General features: G+C 48.5%; 1 protein-coding gene across 2 annotated transcripts in view; it reads right to left on the reverse strand.

The window, feature by feature from the left end:
• LOC122369519 (ubiquitin-conjugating enzyme E2-17 kDa) overlaps positions 1-22439 on the reverse strand; it is a 32544-nt gene that overhangs the window by 9589 nt on the left and 516 nt on the right. For both annotated transcript variants that reach the window (XM_043344315.1, XM_043344317.1), the window contains exons 2-4: positions 21548-21611; positions 21112-21221; positions 17980-18085 (exon numbers count right to left, since the gene is read on the reverse strand). In XM_043344315.1, coding sequence (XP_043200250.1) covers positions 17980-18085; positions 21112-21221; positions 21548-21611 — 280 coding nt within the window. The remainder of the gene's footprint in view (positions 1-17979; positions 18086-21111; positions 21222-21547; positions 21612-22439) is intronic.

Below are 22439 nucleotides of genomic sequence, written 5' to 3' on the forward strand. Positions count from 1 at the left end.
GTGCTCTGCCGGACCTCACGCCCTTCTTCCCTGGACCGGCGCCAGCAGGTTTGGCACGCCCCGCACTACCGGGCGACGGGCGGCGGGAGAGCTCCCCGCCTATCGCCCTCAGTGGTCTCGGTACAATTCCCCCGCAGCCACGGACCGTCCCTCCACAGGAATCAGCTGATCGGGAGGGCCGAGTCAGCTGCTAGAGGGTCCGCATTACGGACCCGGCCAGTGCAACAGAGTGGCCAGAATACCCTGCGGTAAAATAATCCGAGTACGGTCCCGGATAGTTCGATCTTGGGATAGGTATTCGTCCAGGCAAACTTCGGCAACGCTCGACAATTCGTCTATGCCTTTCGATGGCGGACGGTACTGGGTCTAAACGCTATAAGTCAAAGAGTGATATGACGGGGCAGACAGCACAAAAGGGTAACTGAGAAAGAAGACAACCAGTGACGAAGAGACGACGAATATTGCGCAGCTTCCCAGGCTGAGCATTTAACGCGTCGGCGAGCCGATTCGCCAGTCATTGCGTGATGCGTGATACGTCCACCACACCTGATATACTGGGAGTCTACTGGTAGCTCCGGTTGACCCGCAGTGAAATACGCATCAATCAGATCAGAATCAGTCACCAAGACAGACAGCCAGACTTCAAAGGGGCCTATCTGTTCAAATCGTTAGAATGAGTTACCCAGTTAATTACAAGAACAGACAGTCAATTAACTTAATAAACTCACATGACCCATCCAGCTGCCTGAAGCGAGACAGAACCAAAAAATGCATCATCCACTTGTAAAGCCCTGAATAAAATATTCAAAACCGCTAGAAGACAAGCCCGGACCATCTCACACCTGAACTGCATGTTAGGTAATCGCATTCCGCCTTGTCCATGAACCGGCCACCGCCCCCTCCTCCCTCCCCTCTTCCATGGTTTGACGGCCGTGCCCCACACCGCGCGCTCAGCTGACCGCCTCCCCTCCCTCCCGCAGAACAGCTGACTGCCCCTCCCCCCTCCCCCTGAGAGCGTCGGACCAGCTGACCGCGGACCGGTCCGGCTCTCCGGCCATACAGGTGGGAGAGGGGGAGGGGGAGGGAGGGAGGGAGGTACGGTGTTCCAAATAGCCGCACCGCTCGGCGCGGCAACAGGTGGCGAGGGAGGGCACCGCGCTCTAACGGCGCCAGGGCAACGGAAACAAATGCCGAGTACCAGATCTCTTTGGCTTGCTATTCACCCGACACCGGCCAAACACGAGATCGCGTACCGGTCCCCCGTGTACCGAGTACCGGTACAGCCATGAGTACCGCCATGTACCGTCCCAACATAGAGAGTAGAGTACCGCTCCTGTCCGCCGACCAATCGGTAAACAGCGGCCTGCTCAGTGCAGTCGGGAGCGCAAAACGAGCGGCGATGGCGACACTGGACGCGCTCAGAAAGCCCTGGTAACACAGACGGGGCTCAGCAGCGTCCATAGAGGAACGGTGGACTCCCTCAGCGCACATTCCAAACTGTGATGGAAATCTGGCAGCCCGTGTTGATAATACGTGTATGTCTGGCGGTGGGTGTGGCCATTCCAATCGCCGCTAGTCCAGCGCCGTTAGGCCCGACGCAGTGCCGGAGCAGGGCCGTGGTTGGACAGTTGACCAACTGTATGAGCTACGCAGTAAACAATGCGTCGAAACGCAAAGCTTAGTTATTTACCAATGCCATTTCCCCAAAACACCAGTTGATCAACATTTAAAACCGCACAAAGCTCACGTCATCCGAAAACGCGACAAATCTAAAAACGGCGCAAAGTTGAAGCACTGGCCATTTCGTGCCGGGTTTCTGCCGTGTCCGTCCGCGGTACAGACTGCCCGCTCTGCTGTCGTCTGCCGTGTCTGTCCGCGGCACAAACTGCCCGCTCTGCTGTCGTCTGCCGTGTCCGTCCGCGGTACAGATTGCCCGCTCTGGTGCTGTCGTCTGTCGTCGGAACTCGGAATGACCGCGTCCGCCGGGGGATTCACCGTTCCGTCCCCGTCCCAGCGGACGGGGCCCAGATAGGCGGGACGGACTACAGAGCCGACCGAGTGTGTGTCACCGTCCACCCTGTGAGGGCAGCCGAGTGTGTGTCACCGTCCACCCTGTGAGGGTAGCCGAGTGTGTGCCACCGTCCACCCTGCGAGGGTAGACGGGAACATAGGCAGTATCCCAGAATTATATTTTGGTTTGGGTGTCAGAGGGGTAAATAATTCAGGTACTCGGGCGCTGCGAGTGGAAAATTGCCGGGCAGGTAAGCTAAAAACAGGTGGGAGTGGTAAGAATGAAGGGAAAACGAATTGATAGCATGCATCACCAAGCACATGTGGTAGAATGTAGCTTGTATTACATGTATCAATATGTTTATGACCATGCACGCAGATACTCCTCGTTTTTTAGGTTGGGAGTGGAAAATCGCCCTCGAAGATTTGAAATGAGAGTGGAAAATTGTCATAATCTGGATGTTGTTTCCCACCCAAATAGACAAATTTTAGGATACTGAGAGGGGCATCCGTAACTACGGCTGGATTAGACTGGGTTGGAATGGGCCGGGCTAGACTGGCATTGGTTGGACCGGGTTAGTCCAGGACATAGGGCTAGGTTGGTCTGGACAAAATTGAGTGACGTCACATGAGTCACAGGGGGGGTCGCAATCGGCGGGTGACCCTAGCGTGTTCGAGTCGGTCTATTCGTCATTCAATGGAGCTCAGTTCAGGGTCAAAGAGGGTGCTGTCTGCCAAACACGCGGAAAAACAAAAATGCGTGCGCATATGAGCAGACAGATTAAACCCCTTCTGGGAGAAAACGACCTTCCATTCATCACAACGCTTCCAAAACATCTCGAACCACCGAGGAGCGTCTGATTCCACTGAGCGATGTGTCAGCCCCATCAGTTGTGGGAAGCGGAATCATAGCCGACCCACCGGAACACGCTATAGCCGTCACCGGAGTCCTGATTCACCTTCGCTGGGCCGCGTCACGAGTCCGAAACAAAGCATCCTGGCGGTACCGGTTCCGGTATCTGTACAGCTGGAGCGGCCGCTAGGAAACCCTGCAACGCTTCAAACACATTACTTTAGTCTGCCTTCTTGCCCTACCCCTATCCGAACCATCGCCCTCAAACGAGACAGGCAGCCGTTTGTTCAGCCGCGGCCTTCGCTCGGCGGCCCGCGCGGACCGATCAGCTGACTGACTGGTGTGTGTCTGTGTATGTGACGTCACGGCAGCTATCAGCTGACCGGCATGACGTCATCGTCCGCCGCCAAGGTCATCGAGCGAGCCGGCGAGCGCGCAGCTGAGCGGCGAGTCGGGCTGGGTCAGAGGGCGGAGCCCTCGACTTCTACAGGCGCCAGGGTAGAGTGGGGACAATCTTAACTGGAACAATAATGTGGAGATGATGTGGAGATGAAATTTGATGTGATAATGTGATAATTTGATTTGAGATGTGATAATGTGGAGATAAAATTTACAAAACCTCACAAATGTAACTGATCCTAACTTAGCTTATGAAAAAATAATTCGATCTTATTCTGTTGGAATACAAAAGTTTAGCAAAACTTTTGTACCATCGCGAAAAAACACACCAATTAAACCCTGGATCACGCCTGGCATCTTGGCCTCGATATCCAGAAAAAATGAACTATTTCTGTTAAAAAATAAAGAGCCGGTGCTTGAAAATACAAATAAGTATCGCAAATATCGTAATTTACTTGTGAAAATAATAAGAGAAGCAAAGAAAGCATATATCCAAGCTAAACTTAAAACATCAGACTCTAAGGAAACGTGGAATATCATCAAGGAATTGTCCACAGGCTCCTCCGAAAACATCAAATTACCTGAGGCATTCAAAACAAACAGAGGCCTAGTCCAAGACACCAAAGAAATAGTTACTATGTTTAACAAATTTTTCACGAACATCGGAAAGGAGCTGAAAAGCAAGATAAGAGAAACTGAATGCAATCCATTGGATTATCTTCCTAACTACGTAGGAATACCACTTCATCGATTCTCTGCGACAGATGAAAATGAAGTAAAAAATATTGTGAACAATATGCGCAATGTGGGAAGTGGTCATGACAAAATAAATACAAAGATATTTAAATCAACATATACATCAATAATAGCTGAAATTGTTCACTTAATGAATCTCTGCCTTCACCAAGGTGTGTTTCCCACCTTATTAAAAAGAGCTGTTATTAAGCCCATTTATAAGTCTGGGGACAAACAGTTATTCAATAACTACCGACCAATTTCTTTACTGCCGGTCATCTCGAAATTACTAGAAAAACTCATTTATGCTCGTTTAAGTGAACACTTGACTCAAAATAACATCATCTGTGATAATCAATTTGGCTTTAGGCAAGGTATGAGTACGTACATGCCTATCGTAATTCTTCAAGAAAAAATTGTAAGTGCTTTTGAAAGTAACTTGAACACTTGCGGAATTTACCTCGACCTCCGCAAGGCTTTCGATACAGTTGATATCGAAATATTACTTTGTAAGCTACATAAATATGGCATATGTGATGAAGCACATATGATGCTAAGATCATACTTGAACGAACGCACTCAATGTGTACAAATTGATGACATTGAATCATCTATTCTTCCGATAAACATCGGAGTACCTCAGGGATCTATTTTAGGTCCACTTCTTTTTATATTGTACATAAATGATTTTATCTCCGTATGTGATGAACACATATCTGTACTTTTATATGCTGATGATACTGCCATTTTCATAGAAGGAGAAAACGAAAATGTACTTCAAGCTAGAGTAAATACATTAATGCCTAAAGTTGCTGAATGGTTTGCTTCCAACCAGTTGTCTTTAAACTCTGATAAAACGTACTATCAGATATATACCAATAAACGGACAGATTTTGAACTAGCAATTCAAATTGATGGTGCTGAAATTGTCCGTGCAAACACTGTTAAATACCTTGGTGTATTTATTGATGAAGACCTCAAATGGAAAACACACATAGCCAAACTGCAAACAACATTGTCGAGAAACATTGGAATGATGAATAGGTTAAAGTACCTCTTGGGCACAAAACACCTTTTGTTATTGTATCATTCTCTTTTCCAGAGTCATGTCAACTACTGCTGCTTTATTTACACTAACACTTATCCAAATAGCTTAAGTGAATTAGAAAAACTTCAGAAACGAGCTGTTAGAATAATCGATGGACAGCCAAGACTGGCTCATACTGCGCCAATATTCAGGAAATTTAAACTTCTTAAACTTAGGGATCTTGGGCATCAACAAATGTTATTACTATTACACAGAAAACTTAATGGGAACCTGCCATCTGCTATTGCTGAGCTTTTTGTAACCTCCGAACCTACTAGAATTAATCGTTCCGTTAAACATTTCTATGAGTCATTTGCATATAGAGTTTACAAAACTCATACTTTATCATGGGCTGGGCCTAGAATTTGGAACAGAATTATGGTACCTTTATTTCCTAGACTTTCTACGGTGCCAACTTCGAAATCCGTTATCAAAAACATCTCCAAAAGTTTCTTCCTAAGCCAGTATGGTTGATTCATTGAATACAGTGTTTCTCATCAATATATGTTCCATGTATATTAGTATGTACGTTTTATACACATAAAAAAACATCTTTATTATCGAGTAGCTAGTTCTGTTACCCGTCCTTCCTTTTCGGTTACCCCTTTCCCATTGTGTGTATGTGATTTTTTGTGTTCTTTGTTTTTTTTGCTTGTTTTCTTTTGCGTCTTTTGATATCGCCTGCCAGTCTCGTTATGTTGCCTTTATTGCTTTATTGCCTTACCTGTCCTAATTTCTACACCAGCCACTTCGGAACTGGCCTCTGTGGGCCGTCTGACAACAAGCCTTGCTTAGTTGGACGGCCTTACAAAGGCTCAGTAAATGACCCTGCCTGAATTTGACCAGAGATGTTACCTACAACTATCCACTATGTATGTATGACTGTATCCCCCTCAGTTGTCTTCCTCCCACTAACATTCCCCTGTGTGAGTGAGCATCAGTGGGCGTTTCAGGGATGTAGGAGGGCAGTCACTAACTGTTTGCAGTTGTGACTACTTTGCTTCTTTTATACCATCTATTAACAGCATGCTTACTCCTCTGATATTCGCCTTCTTTTGTTTTTTTTCCTTACTCTTAGCAGGGAGTGCCGCGACTTGTCATATTAAGTTTTCTGGTGTTAACGTAAGGTTCTGTGTGTCGCTGGGATAGAGGGAGGGGGCACTCCTGGTCACCTGTTCATGGGTGGCGGTGTAGAAAAAAAAATATAAAAAAAAATGATGACGATAATTTTGATGACGATGAGCCTTTGTGCTTTAAGAAGAAGAAAACTGTATTTGAAAGTAGCCATGCCACCAATTAACATCTACGTCAAGACAGCACACTCCTGATGATCTGTATGCCAGCTAAAACGTCCCGTTAGCATCCAACGCTGCAGTGCGAGCCAAAATTGTACGAATGAGAGCATTCCCGTGCTACTGGACTGTGGACATCAGGGCGGTGTTTCACTGGACGCTGCTACATGCTGCTATGGCATCTCGCGAGCTGACGTCATACATTGTGGTGATGTTGGGGATACGAGTTTGTTTATATCTGTTTGTTTACATGCTATGATGAAGATGATTAGCCAGATGCTCATTATTTAGGATCAAAATTGATAGAATAGTTGTATTACGTTTCACCCACGGGGCTTCTTCGGATACATATAGGTAAATTCAACAAATAGAACACAGAGATGCAGGCCAAGCTCAGACACAAATCATGCGCATGCAATAAATATCGTGAAAGGATTAACAGATATCTTGAGATTTAGACGAATAATAATTTTAAGATCGACCCCTAAGTGCGTACTGCGCGCTATTATTTGTCTATGTTAATAAATACGTATACCTATTTAACAGTCGACAACACAATACGTACTACGCGAATTACGCTATCATTCCATCTCAGAATTCGTACTACGCGCACACTAATACATACACATCATTCTAAATCACAGCTAACAATGACCTATAATACCCAATCATAATCAGTGTTCGGCGGTACAGCATATCTACAGGCGCTGCCTACTGGAGCCATCTGTTAGACACGAAAGGAACTACTGCTACTATGTAGGTATCGGTGTCATATAACGCTACCAACAGAACAAGCCAAGGAACAAGCGCTAATGTGCATATGATGATGTGTAGGGAACTGGATGGAGTAAGCGCCATGATGATGTGTTTTTGTTAAGTGCTGGTTTTTTGTTTCTTATCTCAATTGATTCAGTTATTAAAAGGTTCGCTTCGTCCTTGCATCTATGAAGAATAGAAATTTCGAAGTCAGTGTTCATCGGTAGTGCTGTGGGGTGTGCTGTCAGTATATGATCACCTAGGTCAGTACCTTTCCTTTTGTTCCTAGCGTCTCCCAAGTGTTCCATAAATCTAGTCCTCACCATGCGTTTAGTTTTACCAATGTATGTATCTCCACACATTTTACATTTAATCTCATACACAACGTTTTTGGTATGGCATCTACCTTTGAGGCCACCCTCACACGTACTGCAAGTCTTACGACACCCCCTGGGACAATCAGGGGGTTGCAGTGCAGACGAGGTCAGTTGATTTGAGAGTGTAGGTCCGCTTTTCCACGCAACTCGAATATCCAAATCTGAGGACTTCACTGCTGCGTTGACTTTACGTGTGAGGGTTTCGTCAATGTAAGGTAGAGATATGTAGGTAATATTGGGAGAAGACTTTTTCTTTTGAGATTGTTTGTTTTTATATCTGATTGCGTTTTGTATGTTACGAATCAGTTTAATCGGATAGCCGCTGGAAATGAATATGTCCGTTATTTTTTGTAGACCCCGGTCCTGTGCTGCTTTATCAGACCCCAAACGAACAGCTCTAAGCGACTGAGAGTGTATGAGGCTCCTTTTGGTCTGCATAGGGTGGCTGGAGTCAAAATGTAATATGATAGGGGCTGCTGATGGCTTAACATAAAGTTCTGTGGTGTATGCTCCTGAGGGTTCTACAGTGATTAGTGTATCAAGGAAGGGAATTTGTCTTTGTGACGAGAGATCGGTGCGTTCGAAGCTGAATTTTAGACAAGGATGGAAGCTATTAATGAACTGTATGTATTCATCTAGGTTTTGCGAGCCATGGGTCCAAATACCAAAAATATCGTCGATGTATCTAAGGTAAAGTGCAGGTTGTAGTCTATCCGATGCTAGTATGCGTGTTTCTACTGCGTTCATGAAGAGGATAGCCAGGGGAGGGGCTATACGGCTTCCCATAGCTATCCCCTGGGTTTGCTTGTAATATTTTGTACCGAAGCGTACATAGTTGTTTTCCAGACAGTGCTCAAGTAATTTTTTCACATCAGGGATGGTGAGACCATATAAGTTCACCTTTGACGAGTGGGTACGTAGCATAGCTATAGTCGCCTCTATCGCTTCTGCTGTGGGGATGTTACCGTAGAGATTGTTCACGTCTACTGTGAATGCGATGGCACCGGGTGGGAGGCCAGAAGGGAATCGAGTGCTCAGGTGTTGCAAATAGTCATAGGTGTTAGTTAAGTGGGCTGGTACTAGGATCAGAAGCTGGGTGATTATTCTCTCTAGGAACCACGAGAGCTTGTCAACTGGGTCCCCACATGCTGATACTATGGGTCTCATCGGGTTGCCTGGTTTGTGTGTTTTCGGAAGTCCATAAAGTTCTGCCGTGCGTGACTCGTTAGGTTTTAGAGCGTGTATGATTTTGTCGGGTAGTTTACCTGCCAAAGTCTCGGTGATGAGGTCAGAAGTCTCGACGTCTAGTTTTTTGGTTGGATTTTTGTCAATGGGCTGATAATCATTCACTATAGTTTCAGTCTTGTGTACGTACTCTGATTTCTCCAAAAGGACTAATCCCTTGCATTTATCTGAGCGCTTGACGATAAGGTCGTCATCATTCTTTAGGTCTGTGAGTGTAGATCTGTCATGTTTTGTGTGGTTCTGTTTGGTGTTTGATTTGTGGTGAGTATACAGACCCATTACTTTTTGTTTGAGTTTCTTCAGTGCGTGTTCTGTGACAGGGTGGGCTTGAGGTGCTTGTTTCGTGTCCGTGTCACTAAATCGAGGACGAAGCGTAACCTGGGGCTTATGTTGAACTTGACCTGGTGGTCCATGTTGTTTGTTTTTATTTTGTTGCTCGATTTCCTCCTGCCAACGTATAGCAAATGCGCCTCTTTCGAGGCCCACTTCAACGTTGTGTATAGTGTGATTGTTAATGCGTTGTGAGAGGGCAAAACTGGGACCCTTTTCAAGAAGGTTGGTCTCTTTAGAGCTGAGAGGGCGAGTTGTGAGGTTGGTGAACTTTTTAACAGTGGATGCCGGAGCTGGCAGGCCTAGCGCTTGCTCTATCGCCGGGTTTTGTTTGTAGTCGTTATCAACATCACACCTATCGCTAGAGATAGTTCCGTTCGAGGAAGTAGGCATAGGAGGTGCGCTGGTCTGCCTATACTGATTGTCACACCGTGTAGTACTATATCCTATCCTAGTCTGAAGGCCTCTGGATTTCGGGCGCGCTCCACTACCGGAGTGCTCCTGTGTGACGCTACTGGTAACGAGGACAGCTCCCTCAATGGCGTCATGCCAATAACTAGCGCCCTGCATCTCCACTCCTACCCGGTTTTCAACATGTGCGTCAAACCAAATGTCAATATCAACATCTAACTGAGAGGCAATACTCCGTTGATCTCTGCCAGCTGCGGGGGCATCCTCTGACCGATGATCAGAGATGGCATGGTCCACAGCGTCAACGCAATGATACTCAAAGTATGGTACTGTTCCCTCATAACTACTCCCTTGGGCGTCAAACCACACTTCATCATTCAGTTCGTGTGGACCTGTTGTTACCGACACACATCCCTCTTCCTTGACGCTACTGGTCACAGTTTGTAGGTTACCATCGTCTGATTCCCCCTGTGCACTCACCCGCTTCCCAATAGCCATGGCGATGGTAGCCTTACTGCTAATGGTGGTAATATCCTCCGTGACACCAGTGATGGTAGTGGTGTCATCAGTGACGGCGGTGGCGACGTCGGTAGCGATGCTGGCACCAAACAGACCAGTGATGGTGGCACTGAGGTCACCCAGGTAACCAGCGATGGTGGTGCTGAAGTTACCGAGGCATCCAGCGATGGTGTCACAGAAGTCCCCGACGGCAGCAGCAACGGCAGCGACACCGGTGGTAGTGGAGGCGTCACTGAGGTCATCGGCGACGGCGGCACCGAGGTCACCGGCGGCAGTGGCAGCAGCACTGAGTTCATCAGATGCCTCGGTAACTTCAGCACCACCATCGCTGGTTACCTGGGTGACCTCAGTGCCACCATCACTGGTCTGTTTGGTGCCAGCATCGCTACCGACGTCGCCACCGCCGTCACTGATGACACCACTACCATCACTGGTGTCACGGAGGATATTACCACCATTAGCAGTAAGGCTACCATCGCCATGGCTATTGGGAAGCGGGTGAGTGCACAGGGGGAATCAGACGATGGTAACCTACAAACTGTGACCAGTAGCGTCAAGGAAGAGGGATGTGTGTCGGTAACAACAGGTCCACACGAACTGAATGATGAAGTGTGGTTTGACGCCCAAGGGAGTAGTTATGAGGGAACAGTACCATACTTTGAGTATCATTGCGTTGACGCTGTGGACCATGCCATCTCTGATCATCGGTCAGAGGATGCCCCCGCAGCTGGCAGAGATCAACGGAGTATTGCCTCTCAGTTAGATGTTGATATTGACATTTGGTTTGACGCACATGTTGAAAACCGGGTAGGAGTGGAGATGCAGGGCGCTAGTTATTGGCATGACGCCATTGAGGGAGCTGTCCTCGTTACCAGTAGCGTCACACAGGAGCACTCCGGTAGTGGAGCGCGCCCGAAATCCAGAGGCCTTCAGACTAGGATAGGATATAGTACTACACGGTGTGACAATCAGTATAGGCAGACCAGCGCACCTCCTATGCCTACTTCCTCGAACGGAACTATCTCTAGCGATAGGTGTGATGTTGATAACGACTACAAACAAAACCCGGCGATAGAGCAAGCGCTAGGCCTGCCAGCTCCGGCATCCACTGTTAAAAAGTTCACCAACCTCACAACTCGCCCTCTCAGCTCTAAAGAGACCAACCTTCTTGAAAAGGGTCCCAGTTTTGCCCTCTCACAACGCATTAACAATCACACTATACACAACGTTGAAGTGGGCCTCGAAAGAGGCGCATTTGCTATACGTTGGCAGGAGGAAATCGAGCAACAAAATAAAAACAAACAACATGGACCACCAGGTCAAGTTCAACATAAGCCCCAGGTTACGCTTCGTCCTCGATTTAGTGACACGGACACGAAACAAGCACCTCAAGCCCACCCTGTCACAGAACACGCACTGAAGAAACTCAAACAAAAAGTAATGGGTCTGTATACTCACCACAAATCAAACACCAAACAGAACCACACAAAACATGACAGATCTACACTCACAGACCTAAAGAATGATGACGACCTTATCGTCAAGCGCTCAGATAAATGCAAGGGATTAGTCCTTTTGGAGAAATCAGAGTACGTACACAAGACTGAAACTATAGTGAATGATTATCAGCCCATTGACAAAAATCCAACCAAAAAACTAGACGTCGAGACTTCTGACCTCATCACCGAGACTTTGGCAGGTAAACTACCCGACAAAATCATACACGCTCTAAAACCTAACGAGTCACGCACGGCAGAACTTTATGGACTTCCGAAAACACACAAACCAGGCAACCCGATGAGACCCATAGTATCAGCATGTGGGGACCCAGTTGACAAGCTCTCGTGGTTCCTAGAGAGAATAATCACCCAGCTTCTGATCCTAGTACCAGCCCACTTAACTAACACCTATGACTATTTGCAACACCTGAGCACTCGATTCCCTTCTGGCCTCCCACCCGGTGCCATCGCATTCACAGTAGACGTGAACAATCTCTACGGTAACATCCCCACAGCAGAAGCGATAGAGGCGACTATAGCTATGCTACGTACCCACTCGTCAAAGGTGAACTTATATGGTCTCACCATCCCTGATGTGAAAAAATTACTTGAGCACTGTCTGGAAAACAACTATGTACGCTTCGGTACAAAATATTACAAGCAAACCCAGGGGATAGCTATGGGAAGCCGTATAGCCCCTCCCCTGGCTATCCTCTTCATGAACGCAGTAGAAACACGCATACTAGCATCGGATAGACTACAACCTGCACTTTACCTTAGATACATCGACGATATTTTTGGTATTTGGACCCATGGCTCGCAAAACCTAGATGAATACATACAGTTCATTAATAGCTTCCATCCTTGTCTAAAATTCAGCTTCGAACGCACCGATCTCTCGTCACAAAGACAAATTCCCTTCCTTGATACACTAATCACTGTAGAACCCTCAGGAGCATACACCACAGAACTTTATGTTAAGCCATCAGCAGCCCCTATCATATTACATTTTGACTCCAGCCACCCTATGCAGACCAAAAGGAGCCTCATACACTCTCAGTCGCTTAGAGCTGTTCGTTTGGGGTCTGATAAAGCAGCACAGGACCGGGGTCTACAAAAAATAACGGACATATTCATTTCCAGCGGCTATCCGATTAAACTGATTCGTAACATACAAAACGCAATCAGATATAAAAACAAACAATCTCAAAAGAAAAAGTCTTCTCCCAATATTACCTACATATCTCTACCTTACATTGACGAAACCCTCACACGTAAAGTCAACGCAGCAGTGAAGTCCTCAGATTTGGATATTCGAGTTGCGTGGAAAAGCGGACCTACACTCTCAAATCAACTGACCTCGTCTGCACTGCAACCCCCTGATTGTCCCAGGGGGTGTCGTAAGACTTGCAGTACGTGTGAGGGTGGCCTCAAAGGTAGATGCCATACCAAAAACGTTGTGTATGAGATTAAATGTAAAATGTGTGGAGATACATACATTGGTAAAACTAAACGCATGGTGAGGACTAGATTTATGGAACACTTGGGAGACGCTAGGAACAAAAGGAAAGGTACTGACCTAGGTGATCATATACTGACAGCACACCCCACAGCACTACCGATGAACACTGACTTCGAAATTTCTATTCTTCATAGATGCAAGGACGAAGCGAACCTTTTAATAACTGAATCAATTGAGATAAGAAACAAAAAACCAGCACTTAACAAAAACACATCATCATGGCGCTTACTCCATCCAGTTCCCTACACATCATCATATGCACATTAGCGCTTGTTCCTTGGCTTGTTCTGTTGGTAGCGTTATATGACACCGATACCTACATAGTAGCAGTAGTTCCTTTCGTGTCTAACAGATGGCTCCAGTAGGCAGCGCCTGTAGATATGCTGTACCGCCGAACACTGATTATGATTGGGTATTATAGGTCATTGTTAGCTGTGATTTAGAATGATGTGTATGTATTAGTGTGCGCGTAGTACGAATTCTGAGATGGAATGATAGCGTAATTCGCGTAGTACGTATTGTGTTGTCGACTGTTAAATAGGTATACGTATTTATTAACATAGACAAATAATAGCGCGCAGTACGCACTTAGGGGTCGATCTTAAAATTATTATTCGTCTAAATCTCAAGATATCTGTTAATCCTTTCACGATATTTATTGCATGCGCATGATTTGTGTCTGAGCTTGGCCTGCATCTCTGTGTTCTATTTGTTGAATTTACCTATATGTATCCGAAGAAGCCCCGTGGGTGAAACGTAATACAACTATTCTATCAATTTTGATCCTAAATAATGAGCATCTGGCTAATCATCTTCATCATCATATGTAACACAATGCTCAGTACTAGCATCTCCATCCTCAAAAATGTTTACATGCTCCATGGAAACCCAATTTGACACGTATGATCGCAGCGTGCGGTGAAACACCACCCAGGCAGTGTGCTGAACTTCTCCCGCCCTTCATCGCCAACAATCTCAGCGATGACGTCACTGCAGCAGCACCACCTGTGACGTCACCATGATGTGACCAGCAGTACAGAGCGCCGCCGGCGTCCGCCCCGCACGCCGGCGGGTGAAAGGAGAGCTCATGGAGGCGTGACAGACCGGCAGAAACGCAGATCAGAGAGCGGAGCGGAGCAGCGCCGACAATTTCTACGAGCCAGCTCACTGGCGTGTCCTCAGCGAGCTCCGCGATCTCGTCCCGTGTCTTACCGAGACTCCGCGATCTCGTCCCGTGTCTTACCGAGACTCTCCAAAGAGTCATCTGTCACGGGGAGCGAGAAAGCAGAGGCAGCCCAGCGGGGGAGGGGTGAGTGGGGACAGTGTATCAGTGGACGGGGGGGGGGTACACTCAGTGCACGTGCACTCGGTGAGGACCAGCACAGTCGGCTGACAGGAACACTCACACTGTGGAACGCATTTGCAGCAAAAATCAGACTCCATAGAGTCACAGTGGCAGATTTCGCATAAGAAGAAAACCATCAAAAGACGCCACTAGGTGGTATAATTTTCATAATCAAGAAAATACATAAGAACGAGATTGGAAAATGCATGTGAGTGAAAGTGAATAAAGCCACACGCCACTCTCGTTACATCAGTAATACAGAGGCCTATGGTAAAACATATAGGGAATTGCTACCCCACAAATAAGCCTCTCTATAAATGAAGGTATGGACAAGAAAGTCCCATTCCACACAATCCGGCGGCTTTAATAAAAGAAATAAAAAACACATCAGAAATGAAAACAGCGGCACCCCTCGCTGCCAGCTCCGTCCAACACAGCCAGCCACCCAGACGGTGCGCTCCACAGCTCAGCCGCTGCCGCTGTCCCACCAACTGATGGTGAATCGGCTCCACCAGGTCAGCGGCTCGACGCGCCTGGTCCCGGGCTCCAGCGCGCAGCGATCCAACAGTGAATACACGCCGAGTTTGCGTACACGTCACTCAAATCACATTCACCGGCGTTAGGTGTGGAAGACAGCAGCCAATCATCCAATGGGCGCTGTACATACGGACCGCCGCTCCCCATCCCAATAACGGTGCGACTGCCCGGACTGACAGCTACCCGAGCAGACCCCGAACATAACCCGAGTAGACCCCGAGCAGACCCCGGTAACGTACTGCCGCTCCCCATCCATATAATGGTGTGACCGCCCGGACTGATAGCTACCCCGAGCAGACCCCGAACATAACCCGAGCAGACCCCGAACATCACCCGAGCAGACCCCGAGCAGACCCCAGTAACGTACCGCCGCTCCCTATCCATATAATGGTGTGACCGCCCGGACTGACAGGTGGGCGGTGTTTCACCGACGCTGCCAGCACACGTGACAATTTGGGCTTCCATTGAAACATCAACAGACCCATAGCTCCAACACTAACCACAAGTATGGCGCCAGCTCGCGAAATGCGCTGGCAGTGGCTGGCAGCGTGGCCGTGAAACACCGCCCTGACCTCAGTATGCGAGTACATTGGTCATACCCCAATCAGCCCAGCCCGCTGACTCCGTCTGGCGCCTCAATTCCGGCTCGCAGTGCTGACACAGCGGCGTGCAGCCAGCAGGGCAGACCGCGGCCCATTCACTCTATGTTAATACAGGCAGCGGTGGCGGGGTGGCCGTCCGAACAGTGGTCCGGGACACGGCGTCCGTCCGTCACTGCGGGACATGTGACGTCACTGTGGCTAGGTGTGACGTCATCCAGCGCCGTGGAGCCGCTGCCGACGGTCGAGCCACGCGGCTCCCTGGTGCTCCCGGCCACTATCGCTGCTGCAGTGCTCAACAAAGGCATCGCGGCTCTGCCGTGCCCGATTTCCGCCCCTCTAACCGCTGCGTGAAGTGGCATTATGACGTCACAGGGAGTGAGTCAGCGCCGCGCGCGCCGGCCGGCCGACAGAACTGCCGCCCCGGCACGGCGGCAGCGGGCCGAGCGTCGGCACAGTCGGCACTCGGCGGCCCAGCGGCGGTGGGGATGCCGGTCTGGGCGGCAGGACGGACAGCTGAGCCGCCAGAGCTGCCGGTTTGGGCGGCGGGACGGACAGCTGAGCCGCCAGAGCTGCCGGTTTGGGCGGCGGGACGGACAGCTGAGCCGCCAGAGCTGCCGGTCTGGGCGGCGGGACGGACAGCTGAGCCGCCAGAGCTGCCGGTCTGGGCCCGCAGCCTAATCACTGATCAGTGAGCACATACTTAATTGATGTGATGTGATCACAACCTAACCAGGCACGATAGCCACGGCCCCACCGAATATGTAAAACGTGAAAATACGAAGAAAATTACAACATAAATTACCGACACCAAGGGCGCATAAACATCCTCATAAAGAATAAAGACTCTTCAATCCAAAACGTGAGTTCAGTCAAGGTTCAAAGCCCAGTGCGACCACCATATTTCGCCATGTCATTGCCGTCAAAGTTCAGTGTTAGCCCTCGCCGGCCGGGGAGTGTCATGATAGTTTTTCGCGAACAACTTCCGATCAAATTGAGCTAGCGAGTCGGGAAAGCCACCAATGGACTCGGGAAGACCTGCCAATCGAATGATGTGCGATATGACCTCCTTCAACAAGCTTCGTGACCTGGGGGGGGGTTCTGACCTGACCGTGACCTAAGGTCAATACCCTAAGTTGACCTCACCCAAACAAAAAGTACATATATCATTCGATGCGCCCGAGCGAGGCGATCACGATTATGCCAAAAAACGCAGCGCTGCGACCGTTTTTTGCGAAGTTATTTATCAAAACCGAACCCGTACCTCGCAGCGCTTGACCTGACATCTCAGAGGTCACCGGTTTATCTGAGACGTTAAAATTGGGTATCAATCTCTGCGTCTCGTAGCGGCGCACACGCTAGTTTTTCCGCGGCGCTCTAGCTCCATCAGGGACGAAACGGCGAGGGGGGTCGTACCCCCCCCCCCCTCGGCCGGCGCGTATGTAGAAAGCCAATAGGCCCGGCGAGGGGGTTATGTGCCGAAATGTGTCCCAATTGAGACACTGGGAAGTCTGGCGCTGCCAAAGACGGCGCTGCCACTCAGGCGTCCATTTCTCCCACTTGCGTCAAAGATAACCAGAGATTACACCAACTGCTGGACTATCTCTCCTGTTGTCAATCGGGGCCAAGTACTAGTACAGAGCGGCCACTTTTAGAGGACCACACGCCCGGCTCAGAGTGCGACCACAAACCCGGCTCAGAGTGCAGAGCAGCCACTTCTCGGACCACCAGCCCGGCTCAGAGTGCAGAGCGGCCACTTCTCGGACCACCAGCAGCCACCCAGCTGGCCAGTTCCGTATCCGTATGTTGGTAACCGAAGGCGTGCTGCCTTTATTCATGAAGCCAGTAGACAGATTCTGTCCGCACCTTTTGAGATGGTCACCACGGCGCGGGGCCGGTGTATAATGTGCGTACTTTTTGAGATGGTCACCACGGCGCGGGGCGGGTGTATAATGTGCGTACTTTTTGAGATGGTCACCACGGCGCGGGGCCGGTTTATAATGTGCGTACCTTTTGAGATGGTCAGCACGGCGCGGGGCCGGTGTATAATGTGCGTACCTTTTGAGATGGTCAGCACGGCGCGGGGCGGGTGTATAATGTGCGTACCTTTTGAGATGGTCACCACGGCGCGGAGCGGGTGTATGTGTGCGTACCTTTTGAGATGGTCAGCGGCGCGGCGCGGGGCGGTTGTATAATGTGCGTACCTTTTGAGATGGTCACCATGGCGCGGGGTGGGTGTATAATGTGCGTACCTTTTGAGATGGTCAGCGGCGCGGCGCGGGGCGGTTGTATAACGTGCGTACCTTTTGAGATGGTCAGCGGCACGGCGCGGGGCGGTTGTATAATGTGCGTACCTTTTGAGATGGTCAGCGGCGCGGCGCGGCGCGGGGCGGTTGTATAACGTGCGTACCTTTTGAGATGGTCAGCACGGCGCGGGGCGGGGCGGGTGTATAACGTGCGTACCTTTTGAGATGGTCAGCGCTGGCGACCACTGCGACCGTAGAATGTCCAGACATATGCTGCCATTGCTGTTGATGTTCGGGTGGTAGATTCGTGTGGTAAACGCCACCTGAACGGGAGGCACACCGAGTCAGTACCGCACGAGACAACACGTCAGCACCGTGCCAAAGACAACACGTACAACACAACAGCAGCGAATGACAAACACGAGACAACACACACAACCAGGGTTGGCAGGGGGTGGCAAAAACTGGTTTTTGCCAGTGGTTTTAACCGGTTTAAACCGGCTGGCAGAAACCCTTGGTGGCAAAAACTGGCAAAAACTGGCTAAAACTCAGGTGGCTAAAGCTACATCTTTTCTAGCAAGGAATGGCTTTGAAATGTACTTATGCATTTCTGGATATTATAGAGGCGCACTAAACATTCTGAACTTTGCCTCATTACTTATCCCTGCTTAAAATGTATATGCATTTCGGTAGACATCCACCACCCTAATGCATTTCCATGTATAGGGGAGAGTGGGGCCAGGGCTGTCTCATCCCTATCTCCGTAACGTGTCGTGTGCGACCAATGACGTCACGGCATTGCGGCGTTCTGATTGGGCGGCAGCTCCGAATCGCCCGACTGGTGGTCCCCGCTCGACAAGCGCACGTGCACCGACTATAGGCATTTGTGGTGGCATTGACGGCAGAAAAAGTGAGCTAATGCAGAGCTCTGAATATACTTGAATAGTGTCTAAGCCGGTAGTAATACGTAAAAACGTCAGATAGGTTTCTTGTTCGTCTTGATTTGAGCTTTTATATGATACGATTTTTACCTTGGTGTCGAGTCTGGCAGCTATGTGGGAGAGCCCTGAAGTTGGGTCATTTTCCATAGGATTGCATTACAGCCGTCCGACGCTTCGTACCTGTGACGTCACGGAAATCGCTGCTTTGGCCTAATGAGCATACCTTCTATATAGGGCCTTGGAGTGGGGCAAAGCGGCCACGGTAAGTAAGGTGCCGTGCGGTGCCGTGTGCATGTCAGCGGCAGATACCCCTTCGCACCTCCTATTGTGCAGGACTCACCCTTGCACTGGCTCATTTGTGATCCCAAAAGGCGGCTTACTGGTTCCTTATGGAAAGCCCATGAAAAATGTTTTTGAGTTATGAACCACTTCAATGGTCAACGTCACTACTGTTTGAAAGCATAAAGCTTTCATTGAATTCTCCTTAAAATGTTTCCTGTTCAAATCCATGTTTAGGCATTGCATTGTGATGGTTTTTAGTTTTTGCCAGTTTTTGCCACTTTTTTGCCGGTTAAAACCGGTTTAAACCGGCAAATGGCATAAACTAGTTTTTGCCGGCAAAAATGCCAACCCTGCACACAACACACACGAGCGCCACAAATACCTACGACCAGCGATGAAAGCTTATGATGAGTTCAGTTGTCCACGCCTGGCATCACAAATAAACAATACGTAGCTCTATGAAAGACAATCAGTCAGCAGCAATCGTCAGATATGTATTGCACAACACTGGCAACATGACGCTGATTTAACCCTCGCCCATGTAGGGGGGGTTGGTGCACCCCCCCCCCCCCCGAGGTTTTTCGGAAATAGTGCAAAAACGGCGGCCCGCAGCGCCGCCAAATTTTGGGTACCTTATGGGGCAAACCTTGCGCATCTTTTGATAAAAAAAAAATTTGACCGGGTCATGTCAGGTCACGGAGTTATGACGTCACAAAGGGAACAGCCTCCGGCCGGATTTTCACAAACTGAGTGCCAACGCCCGAGGTTTCCTGCCGGTGGTACGGAGATCGGTTGATGGATCGTGATGAAACTTCCCATGCATGTTGGGGCAAGTATTGGCTATCATATGGTATAAGAAACTTGACCGGGTCAGGTCAGGTCATGGAGCTATGACGTCACAAGAGGAACAGCGTCCGGTACTATTTTTGAAAAGCGCCCGAACCACTATTTTGCTAATTCTTGTCACCGCAATGGGAATATGCAGCAATATTAGCTTCTATAGGGAGCAAATGGACTTCCCAAATCCAAAAATACAATCAGATTTCAAAAATTTAAATTTTGATTTTTCGAATTTCTGCCGCCGACTGTGACCTTGCCGACTTCCGGCGCTCCCAACGCGCCATTTTTAGAGCTAGGGAAACGAAATACATACCAAACGATAGAGAATTGATCAAGAAACACGATAGTGAAGGTTTCAAGTCGATATCTCCCACCGTTTTGCCGCAATCGCCGCCGAAAGTTGAAAAAGTCTATTTTTCCGAAAATTTGACCTTTGACCGGTCAAAAGTAGGTCAAATGTTGACCTAGGACCAAAAAATATACCACCAATCGCGAGATCTCGGCGAGAGCAATCCGTTGGTCTTTTCCGCTAAGCTCTACGACGCTCCGTTTTCAAACGCCAAGGGGGGGGGGTCGCACCAACCCCCCCCCCTGCATGGGCGAAGGTGGCAGATCGCCGTTTACGGGCGAGGGTTAACGAGAACCAGGTCAAATCAGTACTGCTCAAATAATATCGGCCGCGTAAACGCTAACAATGAAAGGGATCACGTTCCATCAATCCAGAACTAACCGCACAAGCCCTGGACGATGCGACATTGATAGGACCAAGGAATTAAGAACGCACCGATACCGATATCGATCAGCCTTCCCGTAGTGAACGTCTGTATCGACTCGCATCTCTCAAATATCGAGGGAACGGCGTCAAAGATTGCACAGCGGTTCGTCTTACAATTTTGAGAACATCATTAGTTCATCGGGCATGACGTGAAAACACATTACGACAGAGCTGACACCATCACTTAAAAAATGGCCACAAATGCCGCTAAAGCAAGGTTACCTACCTTTTACGTTTAACGAGCTGCGAGTCTCCAAAAAAAACACACACTCATTAGCACGCTCGTTATTTTCGCAATACCTTTTCTGGTTGTGAGTGGAACAAGTACATTACAACTTTGGCGGCTAGTCTGTGACTCACTATTGGTGGTTTTCAGGGGTAGTTTGGCGGTTTGAAGGGATAATTTAGCAGTTTGAAGGGGTAGTTTGGCGGTTTGAAGGGGTAATTTGGCGGCTTGGAGGGGTGGTTTGTAACTCACTTTTGGCGGTTTGGAGGTGAATCTTTAACTCACCTTTGGCGGTTTGAAGGGGTAGTCTGTGGGGAAGTGAATTGTGAGGAAGAAGACGCCCCCCTGGTACGGACTGTCGGGCGGGCCCATAATAGTCGCCTGCCAGTGAAACACTGAAACAAACAGAACACACCACGTAACGAATACACCACATGGCCAAAAAGACATGAGGTAAACGAATGAAGATAATGATTATTATGATAATCTGGTGTATGGGAGGAGTGATTTCCGAATTCAAATGACATCGGCGTCCAACAAGGACTGCAAAAACACGCCTGACCAAACGCGGCCCACAGATCTCTAGCTCTGCTAATTCATTCCCGACTCATGTCCTACCAGCTCCCATCCTTCCCAGTCGTACCCGTCTAGCTCATAATCATTCCCAACCAACCAAAAATTGCCACCATCAAACACTATCCATCAAGCTCTCAGTACTCACAGTCGTCTCCTACTGGTCCCGCTGAGCACTGTGCTGGGGGGTCCCGACCCAGGTCCTGTAGCTCCTGTGAACGGAAAAACAACACCTTGTTACACATAAATACACTGAGCACTGTGCTGGGGGGTCCCGACCCAGGTCCTGTAGCTCCTGTGAACGGAAAACCTGCACTGCTTTACCATAAGCAGGTTGAAGTTAGGTACCATAAACGGGGGTGACTTTGTATCACTTTTGACCATTATGGTACAATATCCTCTATATCACTTAAGATTTCACTCTGGAAACTGTTTCATCATACCAATTGGACAATTCTCTTGCCACACTGCTCATGCCCCTCCCAGTTGATTGTCTTTTTCACTTCTCATTGATGCTCCAATTACCACTGTGTGTTAGAGCAGCTCAATGCTCATCTTCCATCCTCAGTATCTAAGCCTTCACTTTCTCTTTCTTTATCAGGGTCATTTCTCCTCTTTACCATTATTATTGCTGGAGATGCTAGCAACTTCATACTTCAAGTCAATGACAAAAAAAAACAAGCTGTGACATCAACATGATTATCTTAGCTTGAACTGGGACCAAAGTGTCTACTATAATGCTTCATTGGTTTATTTAACCATTGGCATAGAAAATACAGTTCACAGCAGCAAAATGCTCATTTTAGGCCCAAAAGTGGTCTATGATCAGTCACCCCGGGTATCATCATCATTGTCACCCTGATTTACGGTACTTTCCATATTGTATTGGTGCTTTTCAACTTGTTTGAGCCATGAATAATTATCAGATATGAAATCAGGTCAAAGGATATCACGTGATTTGCTTCTTTATTGGGGATTGCACCAAAAGTAAATTGGTGACCCGTCCTAAAGCAGATAAATACCCAATTGTCTTGTCTGCT

The sequence above is a fragment of the Amphibalanus amphitrite genome, unplaced genomic scaffold (genome assembly GCF_019059575.1).
Source record: "Amphibalanus amphitrite isolate SeventyFive unplaced genomic scaffold, NRLGWU_Aamphi_draft 001045F_arrow, whole genome shotgun sequence".
Taxonomy (NCBI): Eukaryota; Metazoa; Arthropoda; class Thecostraca; order Balanomorpha; family Balanidae; genus Amphibalanus; species Amphibalanus amphitrite.